The following is a 13345-nucleotide window of genomic DNA, read 5'->3' on the forward strand; positions in this document are numbered from 1 at the left end:
GATCTTAGTTAAGCACTGACACACACAGCCCCCAACCAAACACTGACGCAACCCCCAACCACGTCCGGACTTTTCAATTTTTTTTTTTTTATTATTGATCTTAGCTAAAAACTAACACACACAGCCCCCAACCAAACACTGACCCAACTCCAATCACGTGCATCCCCCCCTCCAAAAAAAAAAAAAAAGTCTCAGACTTTTATATTAAATTCTTAACTTGCTGAGCAAGGGTCAATCTAAAAAAAAAAAAAACTTACTAAGCAAGGCTTTCTGTAACACTCGACAAAACCTCTAAAAGTCAAAAAGTGTATGGAGTTTTTTTATTTTTTTATTTATTCACAGTACATTTTAAGTGTTTTCATATTTTCTTTGACTTCCTTTGTTGCTTTGCAATTTATCAACTCACGATTCACTAGATTGGGATCACACAACACAAATTTGAAACCACACTACAACCTTAGTGTCTTCTCTTCATTATTTATAGGTACCTTTATCTATTACTTTTTACTTTTAAATAAAAATTATGAGTATTAATTTATAATTATTTGTTAAGTTTTGATTTGTAAATTTTTTTTATTTGTTATTATTATTATGTTATTGTTATTGATTGGGGAAGAAAATTTTGAGATTATAATTAATATGTGCCCCTATATTAAATTCATGACTCCGCCACTGTCTCTATACAACATTTAAAACATAATTTTATTCAGTAAGATGAAGTCACAAAAACAATCACAAAACAAATTTAACGGATACCAATTACTACAATCCAAGGTTTCCTATTCCTCAGAAACAACGTTTACATAAAATGCTGGTGATATTAAAGAACAAAAAAGGAAGTTACAATAAATTTTAACAAAAAAAAATAATAATAAATTAAAATTACAGTAATCACATTTTAGTGTGTCAAATGAATACAATAGTTCCAAAGATAAGTTCACACTGTGGACATCATATAGTTCATATTGTTTGGTCAGCATTATTGAATCAGTTTTCATGGACATGGATTCAAAAGAACAAGATCTATTCAATTGTGAATAATTTTTTATCATATTTTGACAGCTCCAGAGGATGTGTAAGGCAATCCTTATAAATGTAGACCTGAAATTGAAAATGCCAAAACAAAGTTACTTGTAAGCATGAGTCAGAGAGTAAGCCTCAATTTGTTAACAAAACTACAAACACAGAGTATTTACATCAAGGAATTAAATCGGAAGACGAATCAGTATCAGTTGCAGTGTTATTGTGGTGAGTTGAACAATATTCAAGTCTGCGTGGAAGAAGCAAATAAAGAAATTGACAAACAATAAGTCAGCAATTGGAGCCACACTTGAATCCATCTCTATATGACATTACAACCTACAGTAGACTTGAATAACCAACTTGAATGAAATGTTGCCCATGTAATCATTTTTTGCCAATCTCCCTTACACTCTGTTTGGATTGAGGGTTTTAGTGAGAAAAAAAAAAGAAAATAAGAGGATAAAGTTTCTCATCACTTGTTTGAATGATTAATAAGGTGAGTAATGATAAGAAAGGAACAGAAATTGCGAGAAAGACGTTCACTCTAAACTTGAGTTTTGTTTCTCACTAAAAGTGGTGAGATTTTGTGAGAAACCAAAATTACTCTTTACAAAAATTTATAATACCTAAACTACGCTTTCAAATGCAAAGCAAATAAAATAAAAAGTGTCCTATTTGAATCATTGTCCATCCAAACAAGAAGGTGAGAAACTCCAACCATTTCCTTCTTTTCTCATCTCAGGATTCAAACAGGGTGTTAAGTTCTTCAAAGACAGATCTCTAAAGGCACATATATATATATATATATATAACTTTTTAGTAATGGCAGCTATTTTGGCTATGTCACAGAACAGAAACATTTTGGATGATGTACATATCAGGAGAACAACCTTGGTACCAGCATACATGGACAGTTGACATATTTGCATCATAATCAACTCAAAACCTGGTTCAAAATCTTGGTCACAATGAATAATGCTGCATCCACCAGAAAACTCCATATTGGACTGCCATCTCAAATTTGGTACAAATGGGGATTAAAAATTAAAACTCAAAAAATGGAAATGATTACAAAAGTACCATAGTGCCATGTAAAAGGAAAGAGTGAATTTTACCACACAAAATAGGTCCTTTCTAGATTTAAACGACGCAACTTGTCTCAACATGTCTTGGGATGTTTCAATTTGCCCTGGTGAATCAAATCTTTCAAACCTAACCCAGATGCTAAAAGCCCGAAGACATGAAATGCAAAAAAATCAAACCATGCAACACCCTTTGGACTAATCCACAACTATCGTACTCAGAGGTAGCTTTCACTTGACCAGGGATGGATTTCAGTCCCATTTTGGTGGGTCCAAGAACACCTCATCACTTAATAGTCCCAACCAATTATGGTCTACCAAATCAGAAAAAGTGGGATCTAAGGTCTTAATTTATCGAGACCCACCCCCTCGGGAAAGTGGAAAGTTGGGAGCTCATATCTCACATTTACTGATTTGGCAAACCATCCGGAACAAAAAATAAAATGGTTTGACAAAGCTTTTGTTGCAGGTAGCTTAACTTAGGTGTCAAGCAACCACTTTGTCCCTTGAGACCACTTTCAAGTAGTCTCCGTCTCCTAGGTAACCCTCTCCATGACAGTAAACCAAAAAACACATCAAAGCCTACAAAGCTTGAAATCAAACCCTACCAGGCTTTTGGAATTATCAAGTTGGTCTTGTCTTAGTTTATTACCACATCTATAGTGAGATGGCTCTCACATCAGATGGTCTCTTATAGCTTTACTAAAATCTTCACTAGGTCAAAGTGAAAATATTATCTTGGCCTTAAATCGACATCAAAACTTAGAACTGGTCCTTTTCAAAAACATTTCTGATAGAAGATTTGTGAAAGAACATTATATCAAAAACCTTAACTATGGAGTAGAAACTAACATTTAATAATCTTCAAAACTTCATCCATAAAGCAGCTATTTTGATCCGAGATACCAATGTCCTGAACTACCATTTTGACAAGGAAACATGTTGAATTTGAAACTACCCCTAACACGTGGATACACAGGAAACCAAATAAGGAACAAGACAAAAAACTGTGATCAACTAGACCTCCAAACACAAATTCAAGTGAAGTTCAAGTCAACGGCACCTCTCTGCCTCTTTCCAGCGTTTCCAATTGTGTCGAGGTGCCACTTGTCATGCCCCAAGCCTCGTGACAACGCCACACACTCATCTAAGTGAGCATGCAAGGCTAAGAGTCCAATCAAATAAACCATAATAATAATCGACATAAAATAAATCTTTAATGAGAAAATTTTATTTTTGTCCCTATACTTTGTCTCGATAATCAATTACACCCCCAGACTTCAAATAATTTTCAATTTTACCCCTAAAGTTTTTGAAATTGTATCAATGTTGGTTGAACTAGATTGTTTCCTTGCCGGGAAAGAATTTCATGGTTTTAGTATAAGAATGGGAATGGAATCTGATATATTCATTGATTGATATGTATGCAAAATTAGGGCACTGGTGGAAGGAGGAAGAGGGCTAGATGTCGCCACCAGTAGTAGCCGGCAGAGTTGTAGAGGTGTAGAGAGGAGAGAGGGTTTAGGGCTTAGAAATAGAGGAGGAGAAAGAGAGAAAGGGAGGAGTTGCAAAGAAATTTGTGGAAGATGACAACAGAGGAGGGAGAAGAGTGAATTTGGATAAGAGAGGGTGAGTTTGCATCTTTGTTTTGAAATTTGGAGTCAATATAATTCTTTTTAACTTTTTCCGTTTAAATGTGATTGCAGGCGGAAAATTGATACGATTTCAAAAACTTTGGGGATAAAATTAAAATTATTCAAAGTCTGGGGGTGTAATTGATCATCGAGGCAAAATATAGGGGTAAAAATAAAATTTCTCATCTTTAATTATAAAGTTTCAAAATCCATCAAACTATAATTAATTCTTAACTTCTGAAAACCTCCACCAAGTCCACTACGATAGTCCATTAACAAAATTGTAATCCAAAATAACTTAAATCATATTCCTACTCTTAGCACTCTCAAAAGTAAAACCTGCGCAACTCTACTCTTCAAAATCTGAAAAAGAAAAAATAAAAAAAAGGGATAGCTTAACAAATAACCAATTATCACTGCTAGCTAGATTAAGTATACAGAAAAATAGTCAATAAACAATAAATGTATTTCTCTACAATTCAACGACTGAAGCAATTAGTTTGCAAGATGGTTTCATAGCTGAAAATAAACGGTGTAACAATACATTTTAATTCAAAACACAATAAGATAATTCGAAGTAATTTCATTTGTTCAAATCGATGGTTTGAAATCCAATGGTTCAATGATTTGATTCACAAACTCAAGTCTTGGTAACTACAACCACTTAGCCCGTGACAAGACCCAAAATCACACAAAGGCATGTGGTAAAGACCCAGAATAAACTAGTTTTGGTGCCAATAAATAACCCTCCATTGGCTAGTTCTAGATAATAGTCAGACTACAATCATATTCAAAATTCAAACAAGAAATTTCTTTTAAATATAAAACATTCAATATCATTTGAAAACATTTTGGTACAAATTTTCAAAATAGTTTCATGAAAAGTATAGGAATAATTTTCAGAATTCATATTCAATGCCTTTGCATACTTGATCCATATTTTTCTTTTAAGAAAACAAGAATGCTAGAAATAAATAATAATTATTATTATTATTATTTACAATAGTGAAACATATATTTTTAAATTCAATAGGATTGAAAAAGACCAACAGTGATAGAGGGTTACTTACCTCAAACTGCTAAAATAATATTTTCCAAAGCTAACCTCAAAATACAAAGATCCACTTCAATCTTACAAACCTAATAAAATATTACACCACATATACAAATATTATTATCCTAAATACGCCCATCATTCTTTTCTTTATAATATAATAATCTAATCCTATAGTCTACAAGTAAATTCCAAAATCCCAAAATACGGCTTCTGCAATCTTCAAGACTTATTTTATTCTATTGTTTTTTTTTTTTACATATATAAACCCATAGTTGCTAGCAGTCAAAGCTTGTATCCTACAAATGCACCACCATTAGAATTACCTATCACATATCAGCCCCAAAATGCACACACCCAATCAACATACAAGATACTCTGTGGCCAAAACAACCCACTGTATTCATATTTTGGCAAAACCGACACCCAATATCCGATTAGACAAATATGCTTATTTTTTCATATTTACCCATACGAATCATGCATTGTTATATTGAAACTAAATTAATAGACAAGAATACCATTAAAAATCTTACCTTTAATAGATGAACAGATCAAAATCACCCACTCCTCTTTTCAAACCCTTGAACGGCCCTCTCTTTTAGACCCTCAGAAAATAAGCATATATATCAACCTATGTCTCTGCCGCAAGACTTAAAAGCCCAAGCATTGGCTCATTATCCTAGTTTTCTACAATTACAAAATTACCCATCTAAGTAAAAGAAATTACAAAGTCATCCCATAAATAATTTCTTAATGTTATAATTATTATATAAATAAAACTTGGATATCACACCACTGCCCTCCACCATTTCTGTCACTCAAGCAATCCATGAAAGAACTTTGAGAATTGGCTAATCTCTATTCTTCTCAAGTGAGGTATATACATAATTTAAAATATATGGCTTATACAGAAATTATGCCTAAACATATTTAATTACAAAGATTTTGCCTAAGCTAAGCCCAAACATGTGTAGTGAGCTAATTAAGGGAGCTTCCCAACAAAAACCAAGGTCAATATAAAAAATAGCAAAAGAAAGCACACACTATTATTTCACAGCTATAGCACAACATTGACAAGTAGTATGCACTTCACTAATTATCATTAAATATTGACTACTTTATTTGCAGATAACATTAAATCTATAAGCCATTTGTACACAGATAATTGCAAGGGCAAAATATTCATCCACTTTTACTTTAAAAATCCAATCAAACAGAAATCACAGATAAAAGTTCCTCAAATTATTTATATTAATAACTAATGAAACGCAGCATGAAAACATTTTAAATTATACATTACTACTTATATCACTTTAAACGTATTCTTGCCTAAGCTAAGCCCTTTTTTTCCCCCAAAATGTATTCTTGTGTTTGGTTGTGACCTTGAAAATGATGGCACTTCTGGTGGTGTGAGAGATAGCGATAGAGTGGTAGAGTGGTGGTGGTGGTGATTGTTGTGTGGTGGTAGTGGCAGTGGTGGTGGCAACAACGATCGTAGTGGTGGGAGGTGTGTGTTGGGATTTTCTATCAATACGAAATGGAAATATATTATTATTAATGGTAATTGGTTTTTCCCCTTGGGAGCCATTTAATTGAGGCTCAATGTTATTGGATATGTGTGTATATGCATGTACATGCATGGTATATATGACATTTGTGAAAATTAATGTGATTATTGGCAGTGGTGTATCTCACAGTTTGCCAATCTGCGGAGCAGCCAATATTAGTCTTGGAAGAGCAAAGGTTTTATTTGTAATGGTGCTGTCAACATTGGTTAATGAAATGGCATGGAAGGAAGTAGCAGCTGACATTAGGTTTGAAAATGAAGTGCATGATGCTTTTTTGGGTACTCGGCTGTCATCATAGGAAAGACCAAAAGGAATGCGTATTTACTTTGTATGTCTCCTCAACTATCTGATGTTATGTACTATGATGCACGGATACGGACACGGGATACGACATGGACACGCAGACGCGTAAATTTTCAAAAAACGAGAAACATGGCACACTAGGGACACGCTTAATATATATAATTTTATTTATTTATTATATATCTAAATTTAAAAAAAAAATCATTGGTTCCTATAAAATTACAAAAATAATAAAATTAATAAACATATTACCTAAAAAATTTTAATAAAAATTGATTTTTTTTCAAATAAAAATAATTTGTTCTATGAATTTTAGGTTCAACAAAAACAAAGATACCCAAAAAAAAGAAAAAAAAAAAAAGGGGGAGGGGAGAGAGACGAAATTAGGAAGAAAAAAAAAAGGAAACGAAATCAGAAGAAAGGAGAGAGGCGAAATCAGAAAAGGAAGAGAGAAACGAAATCAGAAGAAGGAGGGGAGAGAAACAAAATCAGAAAAGGGAGGAGAAGAAGAAGAATACCTCAGAAGGGCCTTCCATTGATCTCGTTTGAATAGGTTCAAGGCTTCCTCTCTCTCTCTCTCCCCAACAGATTAGGGCTTCTTCGATCTATCTCATGCGTATCCAAAACGTGTCATCGCGTGTCCATTGCGTGTCTAACTAAAAATTCAAAACAAAAAAAAAAAAAAAAAAAAAAAAGTGGGACACCTTAGGGAGAGTGTCGGACACGTGTCCACAACGTGTTCGATGCGTGTCTGTGTCAAGTGTCCGTGCTTCATAGGTTATGTATAACTATGAGTATATGGGTTGAGTTAAGAGTGAGTGAGAGGTGCTCACCATTGTAAGAGAGAGAGAGAGAGAGAGAGGGAGTCTCCCCAATTTGTGTGAGTGTGTGTGTGTGTGTGTGTGTGTGTGTGTGTGTGTGTGAGAGAGAGAGAGAGGGAGTCTCCCCAATTTGTGTGTGTGTGTGTGTGAGAGAGAGAGAGGGACTCTCCAATGTGTGGTGAGAGTAAGAGTTGTCAAGGGAAGAAAAGGATGTATGTTGTGTGAGAGAAAAAGTAACCATAGGACAATGGGGTGAGCAAGGACTCAACTATCTTGAACATGGGGTTCAAGTAGTAGTGTGAATTTTGAATATTTTCAGCCATCTCACATGTACTCTCTATTGATTATAGTGGCATATCTCTCCTGTAGATGTAGGCACCTGAGCTGAACCACGTTAAATATTGTGTGTTTCTTTTGTGTATGCATATTTTTATTGGGTATGCTTCTTTTAAGGTGGGTTTTATCGCCAACAGTGTAGTGATGGTTGTTGTTTTGTAGTAGTGATGGCGGTGGTAATGGTCGTAGTGACAATGGTGGTGGCATTGGTATGACACTTATCTGTCTGTCTTGCTAGGTCTGGAAAATGTTTTCTACATTTGGAAAGTGGAAAACATTTTCACCTTAAAAAAATAAAATGTTTTCCAAACAAATCAGCTTATTTTTCCATTGACATAAAAATAAAAATAAATAAATAAATAAAAATCGTTGACTTTCGTTTTCTATCATACCACACACTAGAAAATGCAGAAAATGTTTTTCTGAAGAAAAAAATAATAATAATAAAATAAATAAATAAACCACTGAAACAAATGCAGCTATTATAAGAAATCAGGTGTATGTTAATGCTTATCATAGATACCATATAAAAGCTCCATAATCTCATTGGCACCTTAAGAAAGTCTCAACCATTCGCAAACTGCATTGGCTGGATAAACTATGTGAGCAATATGTGCCTGGAGAGTGAGTTTGAACTACATGCATGGCTGGAACCATACAAACTGAAACAACCTATACTAGGGGATTTGAATTTAATAAAGAAAACCCAAAAAAAAAAAAAAAAAAAACATGGTTGCTAATTCAAAAGGGATTTGAAACTTACAGGCAATTCAAAACCCAACCTTGTCGCATCCTTTTAGTTAAACTTCAAACTCGATTATGCTCATGTTTACTTCAACTCCACAAAAGGCTGTTTGATACAGAAGTTTCAAAATAGTCCGACGCAAGTAGTGAATCAGCTATGATGCTTGCAACTTTCAGATTCTTTGTGACCGCCTAGGAATCTCTATGTAGTCAATCTCTATCTTCTGGATTGTTTTTATCTTGCACCAATCTTCACCTTCTTCCACCTTGCATCTTTCTTTTAAAATGACACTTTCTACAATAATCAAGGTTTTAAGAGAAGTTGGCAGACCTTCCTCTGGTAATGACTGAAGTTTTGGACATCGACTGATGTCTAGATTTTCTAGGCAACTGAGGTTGTGAAGTAATGGTAATGTAACTAGTCGTGGACAATCTACAATAGTGAGCTCCAAAAGGCAAGGCATGTCAGCAGGACTTAAACCTTTCCATGCAGTCAAGTTTGGCATATCATGGAATTTTAGTGACTCTAATGAAGGGAACCCCCTAACAGTACCAAACCCACAAAAACGATGGTCCACATTAACCAAATCACCCATACTTTCAATGTAAAGAGATTTCAGCAACGGAAGTTGCCCAAGAGGGGGGAGGATTGTGCATCGTTGGCAGCTTTGCAAGTGAATACTCACAAGTTTACATGACAATGGGTCACTGAGCCAACTAGGAAAAATTATTCCACCGTAGTTTGTCACTTGTAACTCTTTCACATTTTCATGAGGCTGTAGGCCTGCTAGGACTTCTTGTTGAATGAATCTATCTCCGAAGTTGTTCCACTGAAACTCCACTTTGTTGAGGTGTGGTTTCTTGTCTAACATTGCTTCCTTAGCCTCCATTACATTCATCACATTCTCAAGATTTGTAATGCAAATCGATCCCCTAAGAAACCTCATGTTCTTCAGCTCCGCAACACTACGTCCTTTTTCTTTTCCCACGATAAAAGCAGAGAGGGTTTGGAGATTAATTAATCTTCCAAGTTCCGATGGCATAGAATTCAGTTGCCGTTTTACATCCAAGTCAAGATGTCGTAGGTTGGTCAGATTTTTCAAGTTTTTGGGTAATTCAAGAAGTTCAAAGCAGTTTCTGAGCTTCAATGTTTGTAAGCCTACAAGATTATCAATTGATTCAGGAAGCTTTTGGAATCGATTCTCAGAGAGGTTGAGGTACCGAAGATGTTTCAAGTGGTCGATGGAATCTGGCAGCTCATCAATGCCAATACAACTTAAATCCAACATTCTCAAGCGACCTAATTTCAGAAATAGATCAGAAGGGATTTGTCCAACACAAGCACCATCTTCACACATCACTAAGAATGTTCGCAATCTTCTTCTACATCTATCAAAGGGCTTTGAAGTAATATGTTGAATATTTTTATGATTCAAAGACAAATGACGAACATTTCTAAACATAGGATACCAGCATCCTTTGTCGTCCTCCATCCGAAAGCACATACCAGCAGAAATGAATTGTGCCATGCTGTGAATGACATCATGCATCTTATATACTGGTTGATTGTGAATATTAACATGTGAATATTGAAAAAAACACCTCCAATGTAGATCACTGAAGTAGTCACTGCCAATGTCTTCCAATCTTTGTTCTCCTACAGGTTGAATGAGTCCTTCCGCCATCCACACAAGGACCAAATTATCTATTTCAAACTCATGATTGCAAGGGAATATTGAACAATAAGCAAAACATCTCTTTAGATGTGTAGGCAGATGATGGTAGCTCAGTCTTAGAGCTGGAAATATTTCATTTTTATCTTGAGGCAAATCCCACAGCTCACTTCTTAACAGTGTGTCCCAGTCTTTTTCACTGGTTTTTGAATGTAAGACACTCCCAAGTGTCTTGGCTGCCAATGGAAGACCATCACATTTCTTGGCTATCTTTTTACCAATCACTTCAAACCTCTCATTCTCATCCGAATTCCAATTTAAGAACACTCTTTGTTTCATCACTTTCCAACAATCTTCATCAGACAAACTGGGCAAGTAGTATGGCGGAGTGGTGCCAACAATCAATGAAACTATCGAACTCCGAGTGGTCACCAGAATTTTGCTTCCTCTTAACCCAACTCTAAAAGGTGCTCTCAAGACATCCCAATCACCATAATTCTCATTCCACAAGTCATCTAACACCAACAAAAACTTCTTACCCCGGAGTAATTTTTGCACCGTAACCTGAATTGGATCCAAATCCAACAACTTGCAACTTCTCTCAGTAGCAGACTCAATGATTGACTTTGTAATCCTAATCACATCAAAGTCTACAGACACAGATACCCACATTCTCAAATCGAAATCCTTCACTATTTCCTCACTATTGTAAACAATCTGAGCAAGTGTTGTCTTACCCAAACCACCCATACCCACTATAGGAATCACAGAAACATTGTTTCCCCCAACATCCTCAGTCAACAACATTTCCACAATCTCTTCCTTCTGCTTCTCTCTTCCAATTAAATTCATCTCATCTACCAATGATACACTACTACTACCACAACTTGTACTACCCAATTGGATCCCCATATCCCTCCTTGGAAACCCAAATTTGATCAATTGAGTTAGAGAAAAACTGTCCATTTCACTAGCAATACCTTCCAATTCCTTCTGTAACTTACTAATCTCATGAGGTAAACTCAATTTAAAAGTTGAAAAGACCATATCGCGCACCTGGGTTTTGTTAGTATAGATTTGTGGGTGGGATTTCGATTTGAACCTGGAGAGTTCGAGAGAAATTTCATCGAGCAGGTCGTCTGCATCGTAGGAAAGTTTCTTGAGGTCTTCGAGCCAGACTTGCCAAGCCTTGGTGTTGTTGATGGCATGACTGTCCTCAACAAGATCAACAAGTGCTTGGATTTTCAACAGAGTTTTTTCCAATTTTCTGAGCTCATCGTCAACGCCGAGTATTAGGCCAATCTCGTTGAGAGCAAAAGTTGCAAATCTTTCAAGGATGACTTGTAGAGAAGCAGAGGCAATACCAGACTGAAATGCAGCTTCCATGGCACCAAATTATGGGAAAACAACAGACAAAAAAAAAGCCTTTTTTTTAATCTTCTCCTCGCTCCTCAGAATATATAAAGTCAACACCCAACAGTGCTTCTCACCTTATTTCCTCTTCTTTTTACACCTTGATGACTATGGAAATGCTACTCTAGAGAATGCACACGTATGTAATTTTAATACAAAGGGTTGTTTGGTGTGTCTTAAATAAGTGTACTTTTTGTCTTTTTAGATTAAAAAATTAAGGAAGAAAATATGGATGTTTAGGTTAAATTTTTAACTTTTTATGGAAAAATGTGTAATAAAAAATTGTAAAAATTGATTTGTAGGGAAAAATTAGGATTGGGAGTTATGCAGCCGTAATTGTTGACTTTTGGTGAATAGTGTTAACTTTTTAACTTTTTGAGTATCTTTTTGACTTTTTAACATTTTTACAATATGCCAAACTTGGCCAAAATTCCGTAGACGAATTTATGTAAGTAGTAGGGCAAATTACCAACAGCCCTTCAAAGTTCGACTAAAATACAAATTTTTCTCAATTCAAAAAATTACATCTTATTTCTTAAATTTATATTTTCATATCAAATTATTCTTGAGATTTCTATTTGTATAACAAATACCTCCTAATTTGTTATATAAATATAACCTTCAAGGAAAAATTTGTAATTTGTCCTAACTAGTAATATAAAGACATGTAAGTTAAAAGACAAATTGGTGTAAGTTTGTGATTTTGTGAATTTATACAAATATATATTCAATTTATATATTTTTATGAAATCAATTGTTTAAGTTTGCAAAAATTTGCCTAATTTTATATTAGAATTTTATATGATTTGCATTACATGGGAGAATTTTCCATTTAGTATCTCTGTTTTTCGTAAAATTGAATTTTTTATTATGTTTATTTTTTATTTTTAGTGAATTTTTTAATATTTTATATAAATTTTTATTTATTAAATGTAACTAATCTAGATACATTTAAAAATATATATATTTGTGAATTTTTTGTTAAAAAAACCACTAAACATAAAAATAAAAATAAAAATTCAACACATTTCGTATTTTGTTGTATTCAATGAATTTTTTAAATATTTTGTACAAATTTTTTACTTTTTAAATATATCAAGATCAAGTGAATCTAAAAAGTTTTAAAAAAAATTAATTAATTAATTAAAATACTTTTAAAAAATCATTAAAATACAAAATTTAAAAATTTTAAAAACTATTTTTGAAAATTTCAAACCAAACGTAGTGACTTTTTGTAATCTTACTTGTTTTGATTACAAAACAAGAGATAAGTGGGAATAAATAGAGAAAAAAAATGGAAAGAAATTTTCTCTCATAATTCACATTTTAATCTCTCTAAAATGATCGGAAGAGAGAAAAGAAAAAAAAAAATGAGAAGATTACATGATCACTCTATGATTTCGGCCAGGAAAACGTTTAACAAAAATTAAACATTTTTTTTTTGCTTCGTTTATTCACATAAAACGCTTCTTCAAAAATATTTTACATATTTTTTTTTTTTTGGTTTGCGTGAACAATAAGTAAAATATTTTTTTCCTCAAAATCACATATCGTTAGCCAATTTTCAAGAAACTCATTTTTAAGAGCATCTCCAATGATATTTGTTAAAATAATATTGTTATAATTTGATAATAAATAATACTATTTTACCAAATTATAGGAATAGTGCTCCAATGGTTACATGTTATTTT

General features: G+C 33.8%; 1 protein-coding gene across 2 annotated transcripts; it reads right to left on the reverse strand.

The window, feature by feature from the left end:
* Positions 1 to 759: 759 nt before the first annotated feature.
* On the reverse strand, positions 760 to 11775 carry LOC114278745 (putative disease resistance protein RGA3). 2 transcript variants are annotated; one of them, XM_082898586.1, is made up of 3 exons: positions 8588 to 11769; positions 1197 to 5483; positions 760 to 1101 (listed from the first exon to the last, which is right to left on the reverse strand). In XM_082898586.1, exon 1 carries the CDS (start codon positions 11625 to 11627, stop codon positions 8742 to 8744), a length of 2886 nt encoding a protein of 961 aa, XP_082754712.1. In that variant the 5' UTR covers positions 11628 to 11769; the 3' UTR covers positions 760 to 1101; positions 1197 to 5483; positions 8588 to 8741. The 2 variants fall into 2 exon arrangements, with proteins under 2 accessions (XP_082754712.1, XP_028076664.2); XM_028220863.2 differs by lacking the exon at positions 1197 to 5483 and having other exon boundaries at positions 8588 to 11775.
* Positions 11776 to 13345: the final 1570 nt, after the last annotated feature.

This window comes from Camellia sinensis, chromosome 12 (genome assembly GCF_055761805.1).
Source record: "Camellia sinensis isolate YWXY chromosome 12, ASM5576180v1, whole genome shotgun sequence".
Taxonomy (NCBI): Eukaryota; Viridiplantae; Streptophyta; class Magnoliopsida; order Ericales; family Theaceae; genus Camellia; species Camellia sinensis.